This window comes from Saccostrea cucullata, unplaced genomic scaffold (assembly GCF_032062105.1).
Source record: "Saccostrea cucullata isolate Sc308-1 unplaced genomic scaffold, CSIRO_AGI_Scuc_v1 ctg27, whole genome shotgun sequence".
NCBI classification, from domain to species: domain Eukaryota; kingdom Metazoa; phylum Mollusca; class Bivalvia; order Ostreida; family Ostreidae; genus Saccostrea; species Saccostrea cuccullata.
In genome coordinates this window covers 1,385,891-1,413,863 of record NW_026920935.1, presented here as the reverse complement: position 1 = coordinate 1,413,863, position 27,973 = coordinate 1,385,891, and the positions used below count along the sequence as shown (strand labels likewise).

The following is a 27,973-nucleotide window of genomic DNA, read 5'->3' as shown; positions in this document are numbered from 1 at the left end:
TTCATTGTAGCTTGGCACACAAGTAGACTACACTAAGATACATAGAATAGTGCATTGGTTTTTTATTTCGATGAACAACAGTGTTGCCATGTTTATTAAAAATAGAATTTTTCTGTGAAATTCCTTTGAAACACTTCTCCTTCTACAGTTTTGGTCTGATTTCAATATAACTTGGCACACAAGTAGACTACACTAAGATACATAGAATATTGCAGGTGTTACCACGGTTACTAAAAATAGAATTTTCTGTGAAATTCCTTTAAAACGCTACTCCTTCTACAGTTTTAGTTTGATTTCAAAATAAGTTGGCACACAAGTAGACTGCACAAACATACATAAAATAGTGCAATGGTTTTTGATAAGTACAAACCAGTAGAGCCACAGTCTCGACAGAGACTTCTGGTTTGTTTTAATGATAGACATTTTCTTTTTTGCATGACATTGTTGAAATTGTATTACATCAGCCTGCACTGTATTTTATTTTTTGAAAAAAATTTGTGTACCGAATAAAATTTTAAAGATGTATGAAAACCAGTCATCCTCTGTAAAAAATTTTAAAGTGCAAAAATTTATTTGTGGAATGGAAGAATTTGAATAAAACGCAAAATCATATACCCAACAAACAAAAAGGAGTGCAACAAAAATACTTCAAAATCAACATGGACGTCTTGGTCAACTAACTATCACAGAGGTTTATGGCTGTAGAGGTGTGCAGTGCGAGACATTTTACATTATGAAATAACAGCACCTTTATTTCCCATTATAGGAATATGCTTTTAATGTTTGGCACACAATGATATCACAGTTCTATTCATATAATATACCAAACCCTGTTTTACTTTAAAACATACAATGTGATGCATAATTAACACAAATGGCTTCAATAAATACTGACTAGAATGCTTAATACATTTGACAGCCATCCTCATACTTAAATACAAGCACACATTTATGATCAGTTACATACCAAAGATACACACAATAATGGATTCAAAAATATCTTGCAATTGTAAAATAACCCTTGCAGTTCATAGAGGTTCATTAGAATTATTCAGAACAGTTCTGAGTTTTGAAGCCTTGCTCTCAGTAACATGTACTAGGCTATAACATTTGATTTCCTGGCGTTTTTTCCCTGGGACCTGGTGATGGGGGTGGGGAGCTGGGAGGGTTTAAACATTGGAGGTTCTGTGGGCGGCAGGTAAAACTGGACTGACTTCCTCACTTTCTCAATCCGTTCAAAACAAACTTCTTTCCATGCCAAAAATGCCTAAAAAGTACAAGTAGTTTGTATTTAACAATGGCTTTTTGATTTGATTGAATGTAAATAAATTCTCTTTACAAGTCCCTGTATAGTATTTTTTGTACCTGTGACAATATCTGCCTATCGCTGTAGGCTGTCACTTTGTTTGCTGCCCGACGCTTAGCGAAGGCTATTCTCCATGTATCCCAAGATTGTAGTAAAAGTCTCTCTTCCTCCTGTCAAATTAAGTCAAATTTTGTCAATGCATATAAGCTCAGATTAATTCTCTTTATGAAGAATTTCAGTGCTTGGACCCTGGGGACCAAAAATTTTCAATATTGGTAATCATTGTCATGTCTGTAATAACTGTCAAAGATGACTGAATTTCAAAGACAACAATTAGTTCAATACATGACCAAATTAACCCCACCCTTGGTACAAGAATTGGTAAGTTTTTGGTAAAACATTACCTGTGATCGATAATCACCCCATTTTACTGCCAAATAATTTGGAGATATGAGATAGTGAAGAACTGAAGAATAATTACTTGAAATGTTGAAACATTTCCAATTAAAAAGCTAGGTTTTAAAGAGTAGATAGAAATAAGTCACTAAAGTAAACAAAAAATGACTTTACTAAATATCCCCAGGTGTTGTAGTGGAGTAAACTAATTAACAGATTGAAAGTCAAAGGAGAAAATAATAATGTTAACATTATTTATAACTTCATCAAGACTGTTCCATCTAACCTGGTGCAACCTAAGTATCTACATAACTGTCACCTCTGCTAATTTTACCCACCTTCAGCTCCTGTGAATGGAGTTTGATATGGGGCTTAAAGTTTTTGTTTTTGTTGTTATATACAAGTACTATAATTTTAATCACAAGTTTAATACAGAAATTATTGTCATAAACATTCAATAAATCTTTTATCAAGTTCTCTGCAAGTAAACTATTTCTGTGAACAGAAAAAAACAGCTAAATACATACCACACATTTGGCAGTGTACATCAAGTCCACTCTGTGTTTCCAGAGATTTCCATACTTTATTTGTATCCTCAGTTTGTGTCTTTGTAGCTGGTGCTTGACCTTGACCTCATTGTGTAGGGCTCTGAAGGCCAATTTACTGAAAGGGAAATCATACATTGTGTTTCATTTGTAAATCAAAAAATAAACACGAGAAGCATTATCCCTTTAGAAATTTTCTTTCCTTGTGTTTATTTCTTACCAGATGTGTCTGTTGTGATGTAAAATGGCCTCTTCATTCTTCTGTCTCTCTATTTCCCGTTCTTCTTTCTTTTTCTCCACAAACCATCTCCATTGCCTCACAGTTCTCCTGGCTAGGAGATGGTGATAACAGCGGCCCGCGACGATACGGTTCAGTCGCTCCCACCATACAGACAACGCCAGCCTCATAGTCTCCTGGTTCTTCTCCATGATCACCTAAAACCAGAAAACAACACTGGAGACCCCACAATGTTACAGAAGCATAGACTCCAGACCATGCCTTTTTCTTGGAATAAAAATTGAATCTATCTGCATATACATGTAAATATGCCATGTATGAACATGGTTGCATAGAAGCACCTTTAATTTAGAGTTTTTTCTCCAAATTCAACAAAAGGATGATCGGGAGAAAAAAATTGATCAAATACATGAAATGTTTGTATAATTTTACATTTATAACTAAAATTCTCTTCAATTTTTAAAGCCCGTTTTGAAAATGGGATAAGTGAAAATTCTTATTTCATTTGCACTATTTACAATATTTAATAGAATCCTTTCACATGGAAGGGTTAAACAAATTCAAATTCAAATAAGCAAATGGCTCAAGGGCCACTATGTAACCTGAGTATGATACAACAATATAAATGATTTATTTATTTTAAACATTTGAGCTCTACCCCTCAGACTCTTGGAAAAAGGGATTCATAAATAAGTATTTTTATACCCCTCTTCCAAAACTGTTATTTACCAAAATTAGCTAGGTTTTGTTAAGTTCCAGAGAAGGAGCTAGAAAATGTTCAAATGTGCGCACACAACATGATGAAAGAAATAAGATGGCAATAGGTCACCCAAGTGAATTAGGTGCCTTTGATGTCCATGAATAGAAATGCTTACTTTATTAGCAGTTTCATTCAGATTCTGGCAATAATCAGCTCGAGTTTTCATTGTGTACCATGTCCTCTTTAATGTGTTCATCTGTATGTACTTTGTAAGCACTGTCCCTAATGTCGCCAACTGACGGCGTCGATGGGCATACATATGCCACTCCTTCAGCACTCTGTAATGAGAAAAGAACAGCATACATAAACAAAGTCAACATTATACAATTAATTACCCCTTTTGAGTTCAACATGGTGAAATAAGGACCCGAGACCTGGCCCAAGAGGTGACCTGTCCTGACCGAGGCTGCGTAGCAGCCGAGGTCAGGGCAGGTTATCGAGTGGGCCAGGTCTCGGGTCCTTATTTCACCATGTTGAACTTAAAAGGGGTAATCAATTGTTTTATTATACCGATATATTGAAAAGTATGAATCTCTAACCGTTATCAATTCTTTCTTTGATCGGGATTCGTTAGCGAAGTTGTTAACATTGACATCTGCAAGTCATGTAACTTACTGTAAGTTTTCGCATCATGATTTACTGATTAAAACAATATTTGGTTGTTAGCGACATACATTGCTATAACTAACGATTACTTTTCCTCTATACAGTCAAAATCTAACACGGAATTCAACTCTTTAAAGAGCCGCTTCTACATATATCCATTGAAATGTAGGCCTATAACGATACATGTTTTTTTGAAATGAGTAAATCGTTAAATTAACGATAAAATTTTACCGTATTCTGTATGGTAATGCAAAACAGACCATGAACAATTTTAAAAACATGTTGTTTTTCTCGAATCATTATTATTTTAAATGCATTGACTTTACTCAAAAAGGAATTTCTGATTAAGAGCCCATAATTTAGAGGTCATTAATCATAATGACCGGGTCATTATTTCCCACGTGCAATGATTCCTAGGTCATTATTGCAGTAAACAGTATCATTTGGAGTCATTGTTGTGTTTTAAAGTTTTCTTACCAGCCAATCAAATTCGAGTATTATCAATAGAGGTATAATAAATCAGATTATAGTCATAATAGGCTCTGAGCATTATATATTAAAGTAACTTGTACCTGATCTGTGTTTACAGTGACTTGTACCTGATCTGTGATTATAGTGACTTGTACCTGATCTGTGATTATAGTGACTTGTACTTGATCTGTGTTTGTTGTGACTTGTACCTGAACTGTGTTTACAGTGACTGATGCCTGATCTGTGTTAACAGTGACTTGAACCTGATCTGTAGTTTGAGAAGGCAGTGTTTACAGTGACTTGTACCTGATCTGTAGATTGAGATGGCAGTGTTTACAGTGACTTGTAGCTGATCAGTAGTTTGAGATGGCAGTGTTTACAGTGACTTGTAGCTGATCAGTAGTTTGAGATGGCAGTGTTTACAGTGACTTGTAGCTGATCTTTGTTTACAGTGACTTGTAGCTGATCTTTGTTTACAGTGATTTTAGCTGATCTTTGTTTACAGTGACTTGTAGCTGATCTTTGTTTACAGTGACTTGTAACTGATCTGTGTTTACAGTGACTTGTAGCTGATCTTTGTTTACAGTGACTTGTAGCTGATCTGTGTTTACAGTGACTTGAACCTGATCTGTGTTTATAGTGACTTGTACCTGTTCTGTAGTTTGAGTTGGTTGTGTTTACAGTGACTTGTATCTGTGTTTATAGTGACTGTGCTTACAGTGACTGTTCTGTTAGTTTGAGTTGGTTGTGTTTTACAGTGACTTGTACCTGATCTGTAGATTGTGTTTTACAGTGGCTTGTACCTGATCTTTGTTTACAGTGACTTGTAGCTGATCTTTGTTTACAGTGAGTTTAGCTGATCTTTGTTTACAGTGACTTGTAGCTGATCTTTGTTTACAGTGACTTGTAACTGATCTGTGTTTACAGTGACTGTAGCTGATCTTTGTTTACAGTGACTTGTAGCTGATCTGTGTTTACAGTGACTTGAACCTGATCTGTGTTTATAGTGACTTGTACCTGTTCTGTAGTTTGAGTTGGTTGTGTTTACAGTGACTTGTACCTGAGCTGTGTTTACAGTGACTTGTACCTGATCTGTGCTTACAGTGACTTATGCCTGATCTGTTAACAGTGACTTGAACCAGATCTGTAGTTTGAGATGGCAGTGTTTACAGTGACTTGTACCTGATCTGTAGATTAAGATGGCAGTGTTTACAGTGACTTGTAGCTGATCTTTGTTTACAGTGACTTGTAGCTGATCTTTGTTTACAGTGACTTGTAGCTGATCTTTGTTTACAGTGACTTGTAGCTGATCTGTGTTTACAGTGACTTGTAACTGATCTGTGTTTACAGTGACTTGTAGCTGAACTTTATTTACAGTGACTTGTAGCTGATCTGTGTTTACAGTGACTTGTAGCTGGTCTGTGTTTACAGTGACTTGAACCTGATATGTGTTTATAGTGACTTGTACCTGATCTGTGTTTACAGTGACTTGTACCTGATCTGGAGTTTGAGGTGACAATGTTTCTTGATGTCGTTCTGGACCTGTGTTAGACTGTACCAATACTTGAAGTATGTCTTCAGACTTTGTTGCTCCAGTGCTCTCTGGTACACAGCACAGGTATGTCTCCTCTGTTTAGATTCTGTCAAAGAAAACCAGTCAACTTGTTACATATGAGGCCAAATAATATAATACCCAAAATCTGGAATATTCTAACTTAACCATTAAAAAATTGTTTACAAGCTACTTACCAGAAGCAAATACATGCCATTCACTAAAGAATGTTCCTAATAGTTTGACATTAAAGTGCCTTGTAGCCTGATTTGAGAGTAACTTGATTTTCCAGTCATCAAGGTAAGTTCCCAGAATCTTTCTATTCCTGCGAACGATGTACTTATTCAACTGATTCTCCCTCTCCAGGTTTCTCTCGTAACCATACCTCCACTTGGCAAAACAGGTGGCAACCTATAACAGACATACTTAAACAATGTGTACTTGTATTACTAAGGACAATTTTGACATGTTCATGTATATATTCAGCAAATAGGTTTACATTACATATATATACAACTAATAAGGATTCTAATATGCAAGTAGTAAAATGAACTTATGAAACAGTAACCTCTTAAGATACAATGTCGCAAGATACAATGTCCCCCCCCCCTTCCAAAGGAATATTTTTGCAGAAAAAAATCCATTCAGTTTAAATGAGTTCAAAATATATGTTTTTACCTGTCTATACATGAAGACCTGCTGGAGTCGTCTGCCCCTGGCCTTCTGAGCCTGCTTCCTCCAATGCCTGCCATACTCCAGCACACACCTCCTGATGTAGGCCTCATGCTCCTCATGCTGCTGTACACGCTCCATATACTGACTGTGCCAAATCTTAAACATCCTTATCACCTGAAATCAAAAATGTTACTCATTTAAGTCTGATGCAGTTCTTTCAACCTTTTCTATACTTGTGGTAGTTGAAAAGTTTAAATGTATCTAACCTGTTTGGTGTAAGATTTCACTTGGAAGGAGAGAACTTTCTGTCTCATTTGTTTCTTCCATTCTGCTACTTCCTGCCACTCTCGGATTACTCTGAAACCACGCAAAACAAAATAACCTCTATGTTCTTAAAAAAATAAACAAACACATCAATTTTTTTACCTGCATCAGAAATTGAACCATTCTGACCTGATCATCAGTCTTTGCTGACACCACTTGGATAACTGTCGACATTTCTCTGTCTGGATTCTCCAGGTTGTGAAGGTTCTCATCACAAGGTTTCTCTGTGAGGTCTGCATCACCAGTACACTCGCCAGCTTCCTCTTCTTGTGTTCTAAAAAGGTTAGAAATAAGTAAATACCTCCCAAAAAGTCATAAGATTCTCATTATTTACTTAACTGAGAATGGTAATTTCATTTTGCTACTTTGGATTAATTAGGTACATGTTTTTATTTTATTTTATATACATATGTACACATGTACCTGATGCCCAGTGGTGCCAGCTCTGTAACAACAACCTCATGTGTTGTGTTTGAGTGTCCTTGACCTTTTGATCAATGACAACCATTTGTTGTTGACGAAGTATCCAAGTGTTGAAAGCCTAAGAAAGAACCAGTCATGATATTTAGCATCAGTAAATAAAATTCCACATGCTTTTTTATATGGAAAAACAATGTTGCATACATACCCAAGTTTGTACTCTGTGACTGCTGAAATTCTGGCTCTCTCTGCGCAAGTGAGCTTTTCTTTCAGCCCATTCTCTCCAAACTTCAAAGAATCTGTTTAAAACAGATTAGCCAGTAGAATTATAAAGGGACAGAGAGGTTCTTAATGACATTCCCTGTACTGATATCTCAAGCATTAAATTCAAAGAACTTGATATATTACTCATTTTGATACAATTATGAATGTATTCTTTGTAATATCTTCTAAAGTGAGCATTTTAAAATTGCTAAAATTTCTTCTAGCTAAAAATAAAATACTAATTTTTAAGGAGAAATACTAAATTTGTGTCTTGCTAAAACTTGTACAGTACGTTATCCTGAACTGAACAAATATAGAAATTTAACAAAAGTCCTACCTTTTCTGTACAGTCTTGTTATACATTTTTCTGAGTCTGTCAATTTGTAGGAATTTAAGTCGCCATACAGCAAAACACTTCCTTAAGGTCCTTTTAGACAGTCGGTGATGAAGAGTATCTTCCAAGGGAAGTAACCCCTGTTCCTGTTCTGTTCTTGTGTTCCAGATACGAATAACACTGCGGGTATGTCTCATTTCTTGTGCCTAAAATGATCAGTCATTGAAGACCTCATACTGTAAAACACTCTTAGGAACTCAAAGTACAACATTTAAATGAATCAATCAAAACTGAACTAAAATTTATTTTGTATGATCAGAAATTCTATGTCTATACCTTTTCAAACCAGATTGGAAATATTTTTCTGAACACCATAAGTGAATGATAATCATGAGCAAGCGCAGTCATCTCTTTCTTGTATTTCATCATCTTTTTGTTTTCCTCCAGTGCTTCAAAAACATGTCTCTTCAGACATTCCTCCTGTAAAATTTATTAAAAAAAAATTATTGGCAATTGAAGAAAGATTATACCATTATCAATAGAAAAAAAATGCTCCAATAAATGACATTTTCTTCATTACCAGTCTTTGTGTAGACATTTGACTTTACTGTACTTACCCTGAACTGCCTAGCCTGAGTCTCTCTCTGATAGAGTGACCTCCAGACCCTGAAGGCGAACTTTAACCTTTGCCTCTGAATGACATCACTGGCCTGTTTACAAAGTGTTCGGAGCTCCCTCTGGTGAACAGTGTACTCCCACCACTGATCAAATACAATACTGACCGGCCAAAACCGGATCCTCTTTACTGCTGTTGTCACCAAAGTCTTAAACATAACGTTACACTCAATAAAGTTATTTATTATAAATATTTACATGTATATTTAGCCAATTCTCATAAATCAAAAGCATTTAAATCAAAATGAAGCAAAATGTTTGAATACATGTATTCTATTTTAGGCCAGGTAAAATTAATCTTTAGATTCTCATCCTAATTTGCTAAAAAATTGGGGCAGGTGGGTGGATTTTATTTTTTATAATTGTAAAATTTTAAGTATCAACAGAACATGGACTTTTTCGTAGACATTTTTTCATTATGTTAATGCAAATATGAATATTTTTTTTTCATATTCTTTTGAATATTCAAAGAAAATTCTTGCTTAAATTACTAGTATTAGATATTTATTGCTAATTAACAAATTATCAAGTACACATATACGGCACACACAAAACACAATGAGGTGGGGTTCTGATACCAATAAATTTTGTATGTATGACTTCTCATTGGCCTTTCCCCAAATACCCTTTAGTTTTACCAACAAAGCCCTCTGTTTTCTGTAAAATATCATAGATTTCCAACTTCCTAAAAAATTTGATCGTTCTTGAGACTTGAGTTGTTCGACAATGAAATAGGTCATATTTACACTAATAAAATATTCTACTGAAAAACCTAGACCTGAACTGTTTTAAGATTTAACATTTTCTTAGCACTAAACATTCTCTAAAGTCTCTCCTACGATGTTTTATTTTTTTTCAAATCAAAATCACACACATACAGTCGGAGATCGTTAAAACTTGAACAGGTGTCATTTTCCATGTCTATTTTTATACTAAGTTTTAAAAAATCTTTAAAAAAAAAAAAACTTGCTCATGCCAGTGATGGTAGATCTATAGATGTGTTTATGCTATTATTTTTTCTCTGCCTTCTCTATACTGACAAATTATCTTTTCCTTACATGTTTAAACTGGTTTTATTGCCAATTTTTCTCCTTTCTTCACATGGCTCTTTTGCTATAAATAGCGACACACAACTTTTAATACAGACGGGAGATAACTCTTAAACTTTACCCAAATTCTTACTGAATAAAAATACATGAAAATTTATTATAACACCCAAAACTCAAAATAAAAAACATCGGGGTGGGCCACTTTGAGAGGGGGCGGGAAGGGATGAGAATCTAAAGATGAATTTTATCTGGCCTTATCTGAATGAAAAGCAAATTAACTTTGTAACCTCACCTTCATTCTTTCTGTCTTGACTGCCTGTTCCATCTCGAATCTGGCGTCAATAAAACTGGTGTTAGCCAGGGAGGGTTTGAGGTCCAGTTCTGGAATGGACCTATCTAAGTCTAGACTCACCCGACTCAAGGCTGGGCTAAATAACCTAAAATAGACATATCTATTTGTACATCTCTGACCAAAAAAATAATAAAATTGTGCTTCCATTTTCATCTAAGGAATTAAAAAGTCTTTTAAAATAATTTACAGTTTGTCCCTCTCCTCCCTGAAACTCAGTAATACATGAATAATTATATTAAAAGGGTCAATCACAGTATGTCACATAATGTCATTCACATCACTTCATACATTAAATATCACGTATCAGCTTGATATAGTAAACTTTACATAAATAACACATAGTAAAGTAACTGAAAGCAAATACATCAACAAAACAAAATACTCAGTATAATGATTCAAAGAGTACTTTAAAATTAAACCAAACACCCCCCTCCAAAAAAAAATGAATAAACATTTAGTAAATTGTGTATAAAATGATGGTGTTGATTTGTGGTCAATATTATTCAGTGGAATATTTGGTAAAGTTTTTTCACTACCATTTAATGCAATATTTCAATCCTGCCTTTGGTCAAAGATGTGTAGCAGTGATTAGATAACACAGCAATGAAGAATATAAGAATGTCAAAGTAAAATGTTGATGAGGTGAATTTTACCCTACCTCTGAATGCACAAACCTAGTAATTATTTTTCATAACAGCTTCATGTGCTGTGTGAAAATTCTACTTGAGGACTGATAAATGAATATGAGATGCTGTAAAGTTTAGTTAAGTAAGGTGAAGAAAATTTCAATCTTTGAAAGAAAACATGAAGACCATGCTGGAAGCCACACTCACTCTAGAGACAGACCTATAAGTCTGGCTTCTAAAACCTACCTCTTCTTTCTGGGCGATTCCAAAATACTTCAAAGAAAAGGGAGAGTTTTGAATATTGGTTTTTCATTATAAAGTCAATCTTTAATCTCAACCAACTATTTTTATTACTCCTCCTTATGGCTGTAATAATCAGCATTTGCACTAAATGTAGATGCTTAGTGTTTGTGCTTTGAGTTGTCTCTGAGTGATCTCCCTTACCTCTTCATGGGCGTGCCCAGTGTAGAGGACGCCACAGGACTGTGTATTCCACTGGTGTTCTCACTGGCCAGGATCATGTCAGTCAGCAGCTGGAGTCTCTCAGGAGTATCAGCTATACAAGAGAAAATAAAAAATTAGTCAGATATTCAAATCAGTATCTAGACTGGTGTCCCTCAATTTCTTTTAAATTTCAGCCATAATTTAGCTTGTGCTGGGAATGGATTTCTTTTAAAATAAATGATCTAATCACTCTCATTAAGTGGGGGTATTAAAAATTCTCAAGGACCAAGATGCTTTGAATTCTGAATAAAAGTAATGACCAGCATTATAATATGTGTATACCGGTAATTATAAACGTCATTGTAAAACATATACATGTATAAAGCGATGTATTAACTTCTTGGTTTATATTTATCCAATATGAAATACATGTTTTACTTGTGTACCCACCCGAATCTCCTGACACATTGAGGGCTTCCCCTGAGTAATCCTCGGGAGTTTGGAGTCCAATACGGACAGCGAACTCGTGAACGGCTCGTCTGATGCCCCGCTCTGAGATACTCCGCCATTCTACAATCACCTGTACCATCAACTTCCTCTGTAACATCTTCTGGTGCTCTCTGAAAAAAGGGGGACAGCACATATTTTAGCTAATATTGATGTAACATGCAAGCATATTCAGATAAAAAATGGTTCTATTAAATTTGATTATTTATTGAACTTGTACATGCATTTCTTCATGCAGCTAAAGAAGGAAAGAATAGTAAATTAAAGCTCAAAAAGTAACCTCTTGGGGGGGGGATAGAAATGCTTCTTAGGAAAATTTTGAAATTTTGACAGACTGAACAAGAGATATGAGCTTATGGCCACTGTACCTTGCGACCAGAGTGGCCCTGAGATGGTGCCTCCAGAACCTGAAGGAGGACCCGATCTGTGAGTTCCTCTGGCTCTCCTCCGCCCTGTCTATAATGTCCTGCTCATATCTCCTCTGTTGTTGAGCATTGGTTAGCCATAAATTGAAATAGGATTTGAGCAAGAAATTGTTGTATTCCTAAAACAAAAATAGTTTTCAAATGATTCCTATATAATATTCCAAGAACTTTAAAATGAAATTAAAAATGATTCCTAAATAATATTCAGAAAACATTTCTGAATTTGGTCACCTATAGCTCTGTAATAGAAAGCTGTGTTAAACACAAGAATTAGAAAATAAAAGATGCATTTTGAAACAATGAAAAACATTGAGGGGACTGAAACATTTTGCTGGAAAACAAAAGATACCAAAGCATTCACCCACTACCAACACCAAATAACTTCTTTCATTTACATGTTTTTCATACTACTGGTATAGCTTTATTAGAATGTAAGGCAGAGCTTTGTTTTATAAATGGTGACACTTTTGTACCTGCTCCTCTTTTGTAGCCAGCCTCTCTTTCATCTTCCTGATGGCTTTGTAGTGCCACTCAATGAACGTCTGCTTCAGAAGTTGTCTGCTGTGGAACTGCTGTGCTTCCTTCTTCCTCCTGATCACCTCTCTCCATCCCATCAGGCACTTCCTCACAAAGCCTGACTCTACTTTCTTCTTCAGATCTTTCTCCACAGCTTGTAACAGGAATTGTCTCCTGTAATATGAAGAAAGTACCATTATATTCAGTAAAAGAGTTTGTTTGCAAGTATGTTTCAGAATTAGAATCCAGACTTCAGATACAAAGCAATATGTCTGACCTCCAGGCATTGAAGCACTTTCTGAGTTTGGATTTCATGAAGATCGTATTGTTTCTTCTACATTCCTTCTTCTGCTGCACCAAAGAATGCCAAGCTTTAAATGATCTGGAAGAACAAGAAAATGTGTCAAACACAGAAAATTTTCAACAATACAATTTTTCATATTATCCCTTGAGTTTTATCAGGAGTACGAGATTATTTGTTCAGTGTTGGCTACTGACTCTGTGACTAGCACTTTCTGCCTGCGCTGAACCAGCGGTCTGATTCGTATCCTCAGTAGTGTCTCAGCCTTCCAGTGACTGAATCGTGTCTGGAGCTGCGTCCTGTCTAATATCGACCTTGTCTGCTCCACCTCCTGATTCTCGGACTCGATCTGCTCCTTCACACTCCACCACTTCTGGAACATTCCTGTCAGGGAACAGTCAATCATAATGTTATGTTTTGAAATTCTAAACCAGGTCTATTGAAGATGACTTCGAATTAGGTAATAATCCCATTTTTTCAAAAATTTCTTGCATTGAAGGAAATAAGAATGAGAACAGTCAAGAAACTATAAAACTATTTCATCCAGGTACTTGAACAATGGGTTAATTTCCTATGAGCACTAACTACATGTACATGTATTATCGATAATTTATCCAATACTATCTTACGTCGGAGTAGATTCTGTTTTCTGATTGGCTCTGTATCGTTGAGCAGCCTACATAGGGATCTCTTGTGACACACCTTCTTCCACTGGACAACTGACTTCCTATAAATTCGTCATGTATGTCACAAATGAAACCATTCCACAATAAAGGGATTTGAAAAGTTATGTTTAATGTTGATTAATTTTTTAATATATTTTAATTTTAAAAACTACCAAATTTTCCCATTTGAATTATATCTTAATTGTATAACAATATTAATTTTGTTGTTATTTTTTAAACAAGTGTTAATTTTTCAACTCATAAGCTCAAAATCAGCATGCACAAAACTTGTCAATAAACTGGAAGGTGTTAGAATTATCAACATGTTAGCTACCTGGCACAAGTATTAGACCAAAATGTTTGAGCGCGGCGTAAATTGAGCCTCTCTTCCACTTGTCGTTTCCATAGAGACATAACCTTCTTTTGTATTTTAATGTTCAAGCGATATGTCAAAGTCTCCTGAATTGTTCTGAATGAAAACATCACAAAAATTAACAGCTAGTTGAAGCATTAAAGTTAAAACACATTTCAAATGTACAAATCAAAATTAATATTAGATAACACATCATAGTTTACATTTCAACCACTTGCAGCAATGAAAATGCTCACAGAACATTGCATTATACATGTTTCTCCATATGATGATGAAATTTTGAACATACCACCACCATGATTCAATGAAACCATGCATTGATATCAACAAAACAATTGAGTAGTTTCTCAGAAACATAAATTTACATCTAAAAAATAAATAATATCAAAAATCTAAAAAATAAATAATATCAAAAACAATGTCTTCTTTTAACCGAGTGATAAATTTTCAAAAGTTAGACTGATTCTCATTTTTTTCTTACTTGATTTTCTCTACCATTACAAACATTTCAAAACTTCTTAAGTATTATTTTAGAGCAACTAAAAATACATCTTCAAAAAATAAAATTTGAAATATTATCCATTGAAAAGATTGAATAAGAAACCATATCATTTTCTCCTTAAAAAATCTTAATGAATATTCTAGATGTCTGAGAAACATCACAACCAATACCCCAAAGGGTGGAAATAAAACAAAAAATGTGAAATAAATAAACTCAAGCATAATTATTTGAATGCATTACCTTAAAAATGCCATCTTAATGCTAAAAATATTAATCAAAGATTTTTACTGATTTATCTCCCTTAATTTATTTCTCAATTTTTTAAGATTCTTCTCATTACTTAAAGGTTAAAGGTATGAAATGGAAGGGACACAAACTCTTTTGGTTTGGGTTATCAAAGTTTCTTCAAAATTGCACAAAACATTTCAAAGCATGCAGGTGAGGGAAACTTTAAAACTGTTCAATCTTTAAGGGGTTTTTGGACTGACCGGTAGATTGCCTGTATCGGGAGAGGATGAAATCTGATGTCAGTATGATGTCATAGCAGATATATCCCCCTACCTGAGCTGTCTTTTGTGCTGTGTGTAATCTCGCCAGCCGTGTAAACTATGTCTCACGAGAACTCGCTGTAGGAAAACCACTGCTGCCTCGCGGCGCTTCTTCAACATGGCCACATTTTCTTTCCAGCAGTTCAGAGATGTAGACAGGATCTTGTGACGGATGCGAGCGTGAATTTCTTCTCGATATCGAACCTGATGCTGCCAGCTCGTACTCCAGATAATAAATGCATTTCTGTGGTACAATAAAAAACTTTGTTCAGGCAATAAATTAATGTTTTATTCATGTTTCATTCCCTAGAAGCCCCCTCATCCCCTTAAATTATAACTAGTTAAAAATTTGAATAATGTAAAAAAAAATCCCAAGGAACATGAATATCCAACTAAGGGCTATAATTTACATTCCAAAATGAAAATTTGAAGGGAACATCATTTACAGTTTAAGAACTGAAACTGACCTCAATTCAAGATAAATGTAAATGCAGATGGATTGATTAATAAATGTACAGTAAAACACATATATACGGAACACAGTTATAAGCAGTTGACATGTACAGTCAAATATATTTTTTTTCAATTTTCCATGGCTTTAAAATAAAGTGAGCTTAATGGATTAAAAAATCATGTTTAAAGCAAAATTTGTCCATCTCTGGCTCTTCATCTTAAGCATGCTTTACAATATATAGTTTGAAGAGGGACATGACAAATTATCTTCCCCACCATTTCTACATGATAGAGCATAAAATACTTAAAAGACCTGGTGGACAAACCTGACAAGTTTCTGGTTTCCTGCTTTGATTGCCCTCTCGGTCAGCAGTAGGTCGTGCCAGTGCTGGAAGCGACGTTGGAGCTGATTTTTTACCCAGTGTTCCTGGCTCAGCACCAGGTTCCTCTCGTACTCCTTACGACTGACGGAGGCTGCCTGCTTCCACTCAAGTAACAGCTTTTGTAGAAAATGGTCTCTGAAAATGAAGAATGGACTCATTGATTAAAGTGCACATCATAAACAGTACTCATCAAAGTACAATATGAAAAGTTGTCATTTGAGAATATTCAGACAACATGTACCTGTGATGAAGTTTGGCCAGGGACATTTTTCTGTACTGTATCACCATACTAGTTAACATCTTGCTCTGCAGTCTCTCACAGTACAAATTTCTACAAAATAAAAATATATCCAGGTTTAATTTTTTTCCCTTAATTCCTCATCCATCCCTAACATGTCTGTCTTGTCATGGTTTAACTTTACCTTGCCATCTCGTCTCTTCTTTGTTTTTCCTTAGACTCCAGGGTATAGATTCTCCATGCTGTCAGACTCTGAGTTAAAACCCTCCTCCTGAAACCCAAGCCAATTCAAAATACAACAAAGCAATAAAAATCAACTCACTGCATCTTTATTATAAAAAGTTTTTTTTAGATCGAGAAGTATGGGAATTCCTGCCTTGTACCTGAAGTGATTATGAGCGGAGTTCTCCTTCACTCGAATCTGGAATTTTTCTCTCCAGATGTTCATTGTTCGGATCAACAGCTTGTGATCCATGGAGTCTTGTAGGTAGCGAATCCTAAAAGGTGAGAAAAAACAGGCATTATTTCCTGAAAGGATTCCTTCTATTTATAAAGCAGCCTATGTGGTTATGTGACATATAGAAATAGCAGCTACAAACATATCATAAGCTCTATAATGTAAGTACATGTACAATAAAAATCATAAAGAATATCGCTGAAGGAAAACTTATTTATGAGTTTTGTTTTCAAGTTATTCCTCATGTTTCAAATAATGCAATTCAACATCAACATGAACAAAGTACCCTTTTATAGTCTATAATATTTTACATCTCATCTAAACCAGACCAGTTTCCTCAATCAATCTGTGTTTTAATGTGGTAGAAAACCTTTAAATCACACCGTGATGAACACGTGATTTGTCTAATGATCCATGTACACAAGTACTTACTTTTTAATCTTGGTGTTAAGTCTAGGAAATATGAAATTCAATCTCATAAGGATGATATTGATCATTATCAATGTTAGAGAAAAAAAATTGTAAAAAAATAAATATCTAAGACTTCAAGAAGAATAATTATATTGATATTAATTTTTATTGCTCTTTTAGCAGTATGTTAATTTCAAACCTTATATTTGCATATTACTACTTTTTAAAAATTGTCATGCTGCCAAATTTGCTCAATTTGATACATGTATAGTTGACTCAGGAATACTTTTGATAAATAATTTTGAAAAATCCCTTAAAGAAAATCATAGCATTAAAACCTGCAAATTAGCTTTTAATTATTGTGTTATACTATTGACAATTAAAACATTTACAATTACAGATGAAAACTAAAAATATCTTTCTGAACAAATCACACATCTTGCCCTGTATAAATTCCTTTGGGCTAATGAGTAAAAAAAAAAAAAAACAACAAAAATTATGGTAAAAATGCTATAATGGTACCTTGCAAGTAAATACACAAAAAATAGATTCTGTGAAAGCTGTTTCTCTTAGGTTAAAGACCAAAAGATGAAATAAATCTTGTTTGAATGCAACATGAAAAATGAAACAAATTTAAGATAAAGAATATTTTTCTTCAACACCCCCTTCCCAAATTATTAAATATTCCTTCATTCCATGCCCCACTGCATGACCCCTTGACCTTTAGTAAAGGTTTTCCAAGTTTTGGTTTCTAAGGCGACAATATATTGAAGATTTTCTCCAGATCTGTTTCAGCGTATCATGGGTTACTACATAAATTTCTATGTTAAATTACCTTTAGAATGTAAGTAGAATTTTTAAACAACTTTGGAAGAGACAAATATATTGTTCTAACAGAAATAATTATCATGCACATTATACACTGTAGTAAGAACAAATAAAGATTGGAGAGGATAAAAACAGTCAGAAACTAAAGAGAAAACACACTTTTACTGTATACTGGAAAATGTTTGTCCATTGCCCCAACATCCTTATAATGGGTGATTTAAACAATGTAGGTTATTGTAAATTGGCATATTTTGAGTGTCTTTATATTTCAAGACAAGGGACACTGTTACATGTATTATTTATGAGACAAAATTTTGTATATATTTTATAATAAATCTAAGTACATGTAAATTTTAACATTATTGTCAAGGCATCTAAATAAATATGCCAAAAATAAAGTTTTCTCATGAAATATTATTTTAATACGGTATCCAAAAAAAAAAAGTTTAAAAAAAACCATAAATCAAACAAAATGACTTTGGGTAAAATACTAAATGAATAGTATCCAGTATACAGTGGTTTATTATATAGAAAAGAAATGCAGTAAATCTAAATACATGTATAAATAAAATTACAGAAAATCTAAAATCTATACAAACTGTTTTGCTTTTCTATGAAAAAAAGATGGATAATTTAGTTGCATAATTTTCATGCATGAAGTGCAAAACTTGATTGATATAAAGCTTAACTTAAATCTCTAAAAAGTCACACAATTAACCAACAAAAAGTGTACATTCCAAAAATGAAAATATTTAAGCATTTTTTATTTAAAAAATCATTGTCTATAAAGTGTTCTACTTGGATTCTGGAACTATAAAAATGTTATACTGGGGGTGCAGTGCTATATAAAGCTATTAGTCAATATTCAAAATAATTCGACGTGTTGGTGGTAATTGGGGAGGGGTGGGGGTAGATGCATCCTTAGATGTATCATCCATGCAAGTTTGGTCAACATAGGGCTTATAGTTACTTGGAAATGAAACCTGCACCAAAAACTTTTACCTGTTCACTCAACCGGAAAATGTAGGTCAGATTCAGCATCCGAAGCAAGCCTGGTAGTATGCATCCTTAGATGTATCATCCATGCAAGTTTGGACAACATAGGACTTATAGTTACTTGTGAAACCTCACCAAAAACTTTAACCTGTTCAAAACCGGAAAATGTAGGTCAGATTCAGCATGAAGCATTAGTATCCATCCTTAATGTATCATCCATGCTTCAACATAGGACTGACTCAACCGGAAAATGTAGGTCTCCATCTGGTAAAATGTCTCCATGCAAGTTTGTCAACATAAAAAGACTTAAAGTTAATTGGAAATAAAACCTGCACCAAAAACTTTAACCTGTTCACTCAACCGGAAAATGTAGGTCAGATTCAGCATCGACAGCCTGGTCTCTCCACTGATTTGAAGAATTCAAAGTAAAATAATAACCTTTTTTTTACACTGGAGACTATACCTGAATTTGTTACACATTTTATAAATGACTGACCAAATGAACAATAAAAATTCTATTTCTTGCAGATTTCATTACAGTTTAATACAGAACTGAAACATTCACACACACACACACACACACACCTCCCCCCACCCCAAAAAAAACCAAAATTTAAAAACAAAATGCATAAACAGATACTGATGATAAGGTACTGCAGATAATGTATCAAAATGCATTAGGCCTAATGCCTCAATGAACAGTTTAAATTTTTAGTTTCCTGACCTTGTAGAAGGTAGCGGTGACCAGTATACCCTTCAGTTTATTCTGATAGATGTCCACCATGATTCTGGAGCGGTTGATGGCCCACTTGAAGGCATTCATTCCTTTCTTCAGAGAGTGTAATCTATGGAGGTTGTCAGCAGCCCTGATGATCACATGCTCCGCTGCGTTTTTCTTCCATTTCAGAAAAAAGTCCCTTTGGACTCTACGGCGATGAAACATTTCAGCACTGCAATGACAGAAACATCTCTATATTTCTTTTCCTCAAGTGGTAAAAGCAAGTGGTAAATCTTTGCCCATTTAACCTATTTAATCACAAAATTAAATTCAAATTTCCCTAGAAGTAACACTTTGCTATTCAACCAGATTTCCAATACAATACAGTTGAACTTCATTATCTCAAACACTGATATCTTGAATACCATGGATATGTCAAGTGATTTGGAAATCCAAACTACTTATTCTTTAAATATTTTGCTCTTGATATCCCAAGTTCTTCGACAGCTCAAGTTTGAGATGACGAAGCTTGACTGTATAATGTTTTAGCTTTGACACTCACCTCTGCAGACAGACCCCGTAATTAGCGGTGTCCAGAAGCTGTGTGAAGCTCTCAGACACCGAGGGTAGGACCAGATTAGTGGCCCGCCCCAGTCTCCTAGCAATTCTAGCACTATCTGTCACACACTTGCTAGCAGAACACGTCACAGGCTGAGAAGCAGGCACACAGGCCACACGTGCTACACTGTCCGAGAAAATCGGAACCCGTGGTTCACCATTAAAATTGTCATAGTGTGTCTGAGGGTAAAGTATTTTGTCTGTGCTTTGAACTGCTTGACCAGTGCTATTTCCCCTTGTTACCCGTGATCGAGGAGTTGGGGGATTTCCATTTTCTCCAGGGGAATTTTTCTCATTTGCTGGACATGGCCTAACAATGGTGAATGCAGAGGGTCCATCATTTAAATGAATACTGGAAAAAGGTTGCATATTACTTTGCACTATTTGGGTGTGTCTTTCTAAATTCTCCTTTGTAATGGGTGCAACTTTTGTGGTAATTTTTTCACCAGGTGTGCGATGCTCACCAAACTTTGTGTCATATCTAATGAAATTAGTGCCTTCATACTCTATAGTGTTCCTATTTAAGCCCACACCATTTGGTTCATAAGTTTGCAGATTGTCATGTGGAAAACTCAGCAAAGCATTGTCCCTTAAGTCTGTCTCAGTCAGCTGTGCAGAGCCTAGCAAACCACCCAGCCCCTGTCTGGGGCCCCCTACATACGATTCTCGGGCAGACTGAGCGTACGGATCCTTCTCATCTATGGACTGCATTGACTGCACATTCTTCAGCCACCGTCTAAAGCACTTGGCCTGTAATTAAACAGCAACCATGATACATGTACTTTTATATATTGTTCAATTAACATTTTTTACTTTTCAGATTTTATCTCTTTTTTAAAACAATCGAACATTACCATCAAGATCTAATATTGGTCTGTGAGAACGGAAAATATGACAAAATAGATTTTAACTTTCTTTTTGGCAAACTGAACATGGCACAAAATTTATTCTGCATAAGGTATTTCAGCTAAGAATATTCCAAGAACATTTACCTTTAACATTGATACATATAAAGTTAAACCACTGGCCAAATTAATTTGTTCTAGTACTTACAATAATGGTGTTAATCTTACTTTAAGAACAAGATCTTGTCTGGTTCTTGGGTCCACATTATACAGCTTCCTCAGAAGCTCGACGGCCATGATAGTGGAGGATTGAGACCCTGTAGATCGGACTGACCCACTCATACTGCCCTCAGTAGGTCTGTAAACATTACCACAATCGCTGTTATTGTTTATTGGAACATTTGTAATTTTAACTCTACTTTTTTTGTATGCAAGAGTTAATTGGCAAATTACTAATAAATTCCTACACTTCAATTAAACTTCATACATCACTGATCTGTCTCCATGGCCAAAAAAACCTTGATGACCTCACTTTTGATTGCAGTCTCACTTTTCAGCTATAAATTCCTTTTGTAAAATTGAGACTGTGATCAGAAGTGAGCTTGTCTGTTTTATGGCCAGAGAGCCAGGTGACGGAAGTAAGTTGTTACATTGAATATAATATAATATCACAATATATCATATGTACCAAATAACAGCAAACAATTCAATGAAACACTTTTTAGTGATATCGCCATACCTCCATCCCCCTTCTCTCTTGGCCCCTTCAGTCTCTGGGTGCCTGGGACCAAACACAGCCTTCCTGGTTGTTTGAGCATTAGGGCCCCTCATATCCACCACCCCGGTCATCTTAGGTTCATCTGTACCTTCCACTATCTCATTGATTTCCTTGCGGTCCCTGCTTATTTTGCGTCTCCTTGATGAAACTTTATCATTCTCTTTTGAGGAATCGGAAATGTTTAGATCTTCTTTCAATTCTTTGATATTTTTCCTAATCTTTTCCTCAGATTTTTGTCTCTCCTTAGTTTTTCCTCTGCTAGACTTAACTTTACTTGGAGATGAAGCCAGGTCCTGCAGGGTTAAGACCCCACCATCTCCCTTGCTAGCTGACTGAGGAGTACCACTGTGTGAAGTCTTGCCTGAGCGAGACTTAGTGAAGACCACTTCCCCTGTCCTGATTCCTTCACACAGTCCCAGTCCTTTAGAGTTTGGCTGTTTACTCAAAGATTTCACAGACTCAGAAGGAGGTTCCTTTGTTGATACATATGATGGATGATAATGAGGAACATTGGACTGTATTGAAACTTTTCCTATTTTCCTATTTAGGGTACTTGTAGAACCCATAGTGTCATTTAAAAGGAGTCCCTGTTCTTGTAATGGATTATTTTGGCACAATGGAATTTTATCACAGTTCGTCTGACAAGGGGACTCTTTCTGAGGAACTTTGTCAAGATCAGCATCATTTTGGTGGCTAGCTTCCCTCTGCTGGCTTGACGACCTAATGCTAGTCCTTTCTGACAAAAATTTATCTAGATAATCCTCATCTCTACTTTCACTTTTGTTTTCAGTCTTTGGCACATCAACCCTTCCATCCTGTGAATCGGACACACTTTCGAGCTGTAGCTGAGCACGGTAGTTCCTGTATGACATCCTAGCTAGTTTCTCATCAGCCAGCCTACTGAGTAGTCTCCGTGCTTCCCTTGACCTTGGTAATCCATTTTCACTGGGCGGACCCCCTCCCTCTGCGTCCCTAACATGACGCCTCCCCACTTCACCAGTGTACCTATTCCCAAAGTTCTTCCTATTTCTTTCAGCATCTCGCTCGGAATCTTTCTTCAGAAGTTCCCTAAAAGCAGCCATCTTGTCTGTGAAATCAAACCCTGGTGTCGGTTGGAAATCGTCATCACTGTCCAGGAAGTTCAGCCTCCTTCTGACTGCTGGTCGTACAGAGGGACGAGGCACTGCATGAGCCTCAGGGACACCGATCGGTTTCCTTGCTGACACACCCACTAAGTAGGTCTCATTTTTCTGTGCGCTGTCCTTCTTCCTTGAAGAGGAACTCCCCAATTTACTCCTGTCTAACACCGGGAGGTCACCCAGTCTCCTCTCCAAGAACAACGACGAAGTCATCATTGAAGTTTCATTTCACATTATCTAGGTTGTTTCTCTCCATTCATTTAAAGTTTGGAAAGTCATTTTCTAACACTGCTCAACACTCCCTTTGTGTTTCCTGAAAAAGGAAAAAAATCATGAAGGTACAGATTCTCATAAATTTCATCAAGCAGTATAGACTGAATTCAATAGATCAGAAAATTTCAGTCATTAAATTCCACTTTTCACATTTTAAATCAAGATTAAATTCAGGTAGTGTCATGGAATTTTAAATTAATTTTACATTTAGACTAAAATAAGAACAACCTCTACTTTATCTTTTAAAATCAGTTTAAATCATAGTATATATATCCCAGGTGTGTGTCATCTTGTCCAATATAAAGGCAGTTAGATAATTCACATACCAAAATGTCAAGAAGCTTTAACTTTTTATAAAATTTACTTTCTCATCTTAGAAACACCCCTAATACCTGTAAACTCTATGAGATAACTTTTTTCAAGTAGCAGTGGTGATTCATTCACCAGTTAAAACTTCTGCAATCTTCAAAAACACCCTATCAGGTTTTTAGCAATGTTCTTATGTTACTTACATACGTAGATATCTAGTAACTGTCAACCATATCATTATAGTAAATAAAGATATGTTCAATAAATCATTTTATTTTTAAATAGAGACTTTTAATCTCAATAAACAAAATACTACTGTATTTTAGATCAGTCATATTTTATTTTCATGATTATAAACAAAAAAATTAATTATATTTTAATAATATCTCATTCTTGAAAATAATTGTTCTACATTTTTCTTTTCCACAGAGGTGGACAAATAAAAAAACAATGAATCCGGCTCCAAGGGGGTTGCTGAGAAAACTGTGAAGAAAATTTGTTATGGACAGGAAGACACACAGACAGAAACACAAGGGTAAAACAGTACATGTATTATACCCCCCTTTCTTTTTGAATGGAATGAATTAAAACTCAGCAGTAGTTTATTGGAAGACTAGTAGAGATGGAACAAACTTAAGTATTGATCAATCTAGTTCATTTTAATACAGAAATGCATCTTATTATTTTTACATTACCTCATACGATATCTCCATGCAAAGCTGATATTTAAATGGTGAAATCAATACATTTTCAGTTATAAAAGTAGTTCATTACTTGACATTCATGGCACATAATAAATATTTAAAAGCAGTTTTTCTGCTTATCAATCATTCCCTTACTTACAATGAAAGATTCTATGGACAAAGGAAATTTCAAAATTAAAATACACAATATTAGACTGAAAAGAAATCCTTTTTCTTAAGTGCATGTCATAAACTGCACACAGAGCATTCTATAAAAGCTTTATAAAAGGTTCTGTCTGAATCTTAATAAGTAGGCAGTGCACAAATTCTCTTTAAACCGGTATACATGTGGAGGTTTATATACAATGAACCAGGGCATTCCAATGTTGTCCAGTGTACGATAGACACAAAATATTAGTACACTGTATACACATTGAACAGGTATTATTTACGAGTTCAAGTTGGTAAATATTGGTATGGATTAGCGTCAAAGGCATGTATATTTAGGATGTTTAACAGAATGTTGCAAAAATCAAACATGAAAAATTTTGCCACAAGGAATTTAACATTTTAAATGCATAAATACACAGGAAATATCAACAACAAGGACTAGACAAATAAATTATATGGAATACATGTGGCAGACAATATGACTGCTTTCAATTTAGAAAAAAGCTAATTTTCTCATAAAAAAAACATTATATTTGTCCTAGTGCACAATGAGGCAATGGTACTATGGGATTTCAGAATCAGCTATGACATCCATCAATTGTGATACATTGATAAAACGAAGCATTGATAGATGCATTTTTAACAATCCACCAATGATATAACTGTATCCAAAATCAACAATATCATCATGATCATGCAACATACACAGATAATACAATCAAATTATACCATTTATGGATTCGAACCAGTGACTAAATGATAAAACTGCGTACTCTGGGACTCAAGAGAAAAAGCAAGACCTTCACTGTAGACTAACCATTAAACCAAATGAGTGACTGTCTGACAATTAAGAACTGGTGCATTTCATTGATGGACACAAAGGCATTGAATTATTTCGCCAATGCTACGTACATGTAATTATGTCTAAACTTTCATCATAGAAGTATTTTATTATCATCTTTAATATTGTTGCTAGTTAATCATAATCTTTATTATGAATGAATTCTATATTTTATGAAACCGGTAGTTATATTAAAAAGTTGCCAACATTTCAATAAGAGCTTCAATACCAGACAGGTACACATTTATGTTCCTTGTCCTACATATATTTAAAAAATGCTAATAGTCAGTAATGTGCCAATTGAAAAACACCAAAGATAACTGATCAAATCAAACACATCTTTTGATAAACAAGCAATATAATCACACACTTGATACACTGTAATTGTTCAACGATGAAGAAAAAATAAAACTGCAAAATCAATTTTTGAAAAAAAGGCACATTCTAATACAGGTAAATCATATTTGAAAATTTTTTTTTTTTTTTACTGGACATTCAAAATAATTGACAAAACTTTACCTATATCTGTGATAACATTGTCCACACCTTGTTAAACATTGAGCAAGCCACCATTATTGACTTCTAAGTTACCCAGAGAACATGAACACAATCATTCTTTATCTGCCCCAGAAAACAATTATCACCCTCAGTTCCAGCATTTCTGGGTAACTTCTGAGAGGATCTGAACAAAAATAATCAAAAATACCAAAAGAGAATGTAGACATTTAAAAATTTAAACACCACTCTTTGTCAAATTAAGTTAATTTTGATCCCAGAAAGCAAAACTTTCAATCCTTTAATCCTATTTAACCCTGGAGAAGAATTTTACCCTAAACCGGGGCCTAGCCACTTCAATATCTCAATGTCAAATCAGTAACAATAAAGGTCCTCCATTGTGTTATAATGTTGTGTATTGGACATACAGTTTTGTTATAGCATTGTAATCAGCTATAATGTGATAATGAGTAAACACTAAAACAGGTCCTACCATTGTGTTATAATGTTGTGTATTGGACTTTGAAATTTGTTATAACATTAATCCATCAAATAATTTTATCAATGAAAAAAATCTGCTGACCTGCTGTTTTTGCTATAACAATAGGGCCCATGTTATAAAATATATTATGTCACCAAGTTACTTTTCACGACATTCAGACTTTTGACAAAGTCACAAAATGAAAGAAAAAGAAATGATTTATGTTAAAAGGTAACAGATGGATAGATGACAAGACATTATTATAGCATGACCTCTTGTGGTCTCTGACCAGGGACCCCCCCCCCCCCTCAAACCCCGAATGATGGACATTACTTCAGGCTTCAGCAGATATAAGCTCTCTCCCCCCCCCCCCCCCACCCCCCTTTTGGACTTGTGAAACAACATTTCTTTTCAGATTGAAGTTACAAAATAGGATTACATGCATCATCGTCGCAAGCCACAGGTTTTGTGTCCATTCTATTTCCACAAACCGTGGCGGTCTGTGGAGAATGGACACAAAACCCGTGGCTTGCCACGATGTTCATGCATGAAATACAGATATTTTTGCCAGGGACGGGGTTAAAAATGTCAATTTTCCTTCTACACCAATTAAAGGCATCAATCGTCACTCAATACAGAAAAAGAATTTGAAGCATATATTATACATTTGAGAATTTAATCTTATTATATTAGACTTGATGGGAACAAGAAAAATACACAGATATCTGAAGATTGGAGATATTGAGGGTAAAATGCTATAAGAATACCGTACAAGGGTTACTTTCATCCCGCTTTATGTTTGCCCTTTCAATCTAGCAAACAATTTTGCCCCATTTTAAATTTACCCAGTCACACTTTTGTTCAAGAAATTATACTGTATTTTTTTCAATTTGCCCTAGTTTTAATTTCACCTCACCGAAGTAAGGGCAAAGGGGCTAAAATAAAACTGGGTTGAAAATTTCCCTGTATACAGTATTTAATTTTTACTAAAATGTTTTGATCAAAATCAATCTCAAGGTGAAATCAATTCAAGGGCAGTTTTCTACACTAGAGGTACTGTGAGCAAAGAGCTCACTAAATGATACCCCCCGCCTCCCATATGAGTAAAATGGCAAAGTCGCATGTTTTATTGTGGCCGGGAAACCCAAAATATGTGTCGGATCAAAAAGTAAAATAGGAGGTGCACAATGGCAATATGTAATCAAGATTCTGTGAAAGTTTCATCAAATTTCACTCAGTGGTATAAGAGTTGCTGATAAGAGATGGGTACCCCAAAGCGTAAGAGACAGACGGACGGACACACCGATTACAGTATACCCTCCCACTTTTCAAGCAGGGGTATAATAAACATCCAAGGCATATACGTACTAGTATCATGGTCAAAGAAAGTTGAACATGTTAGAAGTCCAAAACAATGTTTTCCTAAATTTTCTGTCGGTCTTGATTATTTCGATTTTCCTGGCCCTGTAAAATCTGAGATAATGATGTTTGACTGTATTCTAGGTTTGAAGTTAAAAGAAGAATCCACATACACTCACAAAATAAGAGTTACTAGCTGATAAATGACAGTCAGATTTCAGAAACCACCAAAAAACCCATTCAGTTCTTTTATAAATGCTAGCATTAAATTGAGGTCAAGTTTTGAAATGTGCAAAAACATTTCTTCATTACCCCTCCCCCCTTCTTCCCCATAAAAGAAGAAATTAAAAGTATTTCAGATGAATTTAGACACTTATACTCACTATAAGATTAAACAAAAGAATTCCATGCTCACCGTTATAACCATACTCAACTAAACAAGAGCATGAAATGGACTCAGTGACATAAACCCATTAGAGTCCTATCCAAAATACACACAAACATTAACAAACATTACATAACCCAAATATCCATTAATGCTTACCTTGAAAATCAAAATCATATTCTCAAAACTATATCCCAAAGAATGAAATAACCCATATATCATCTGCCTGTCCCTTCTA

General features: G+C 35.0%; 1 protein-coding gene across 1 annotated transcript; it reads right to left on the bottom strand.

Annotated features, from left to right (window-relative positions):
* Nucleotides 1-558: 558 nt before the first annotated feature.
* Nucleotides 559-27,973, bottom strand: LOC134258788 (uncharacterized). The gene is made up of 38 exons (XM_062741379.1): nucleotides 27,895-27,973; nucleotides 21,561-23,051; nucleotides 21,050-21,179; nucleotides 19,921-20,726; nucleotides 19,365-19,590; nucleotides 19,032-19,046; nucleotides 18,776-18,788; nucleotides 16,332-16,476; nucleotides 16,133-16,219; nucleotides 15,952-16,041; nucleotides 15,654-15,845; nucleotides 14,888-15,118; nucleotides 14,567-14,587; nucleotides 13,786-13,920; nucleotides 13,416-13,513; nucleotides 12,984-13,170; nucleotides 12,763-12,867; nucleotides 12,443-12,659; nucleotides 11,913-12,088; nucleotides 11,488-11,657; nucleotides 11,038-11,149; nucleotides 10,840-10,866; nucleotides 9,908-10,052; nucleotides 8,509-8,715; nucleotides 8,228-8,371; nucleotides 7,895-8,097; nucleotides 7,502-7,592; nucleotides 7,297-7,414; nucleotides 7,003-7,147; nucleotides 6,816-6,906; nucleotides 6,553-6,723; nucleotides 6,072-6,285; nucleotides 5,818-5,962; nucleotides 3,361-3,523; nucleotides 2,468-2,682; nucleotides 2,230-2,365; nucleotides 1,366-1,476; nucleotides 559-1,267 (listed from the first exon to the last, which is right to left on the bottom strand). Exons 2-38 carry the CDS (start codon nucleotides 22,952-22,954, stop codon nucleotides 1,097-1,099), a joined length of 7,047 nt encoding a protein of 2,348 aa, XP_062597363.1. The 5' UTR covers nucleotides 22,955-23,051; nucleotides 27,895-27,973; the 3' UTR covers nucleotides 559-1,096.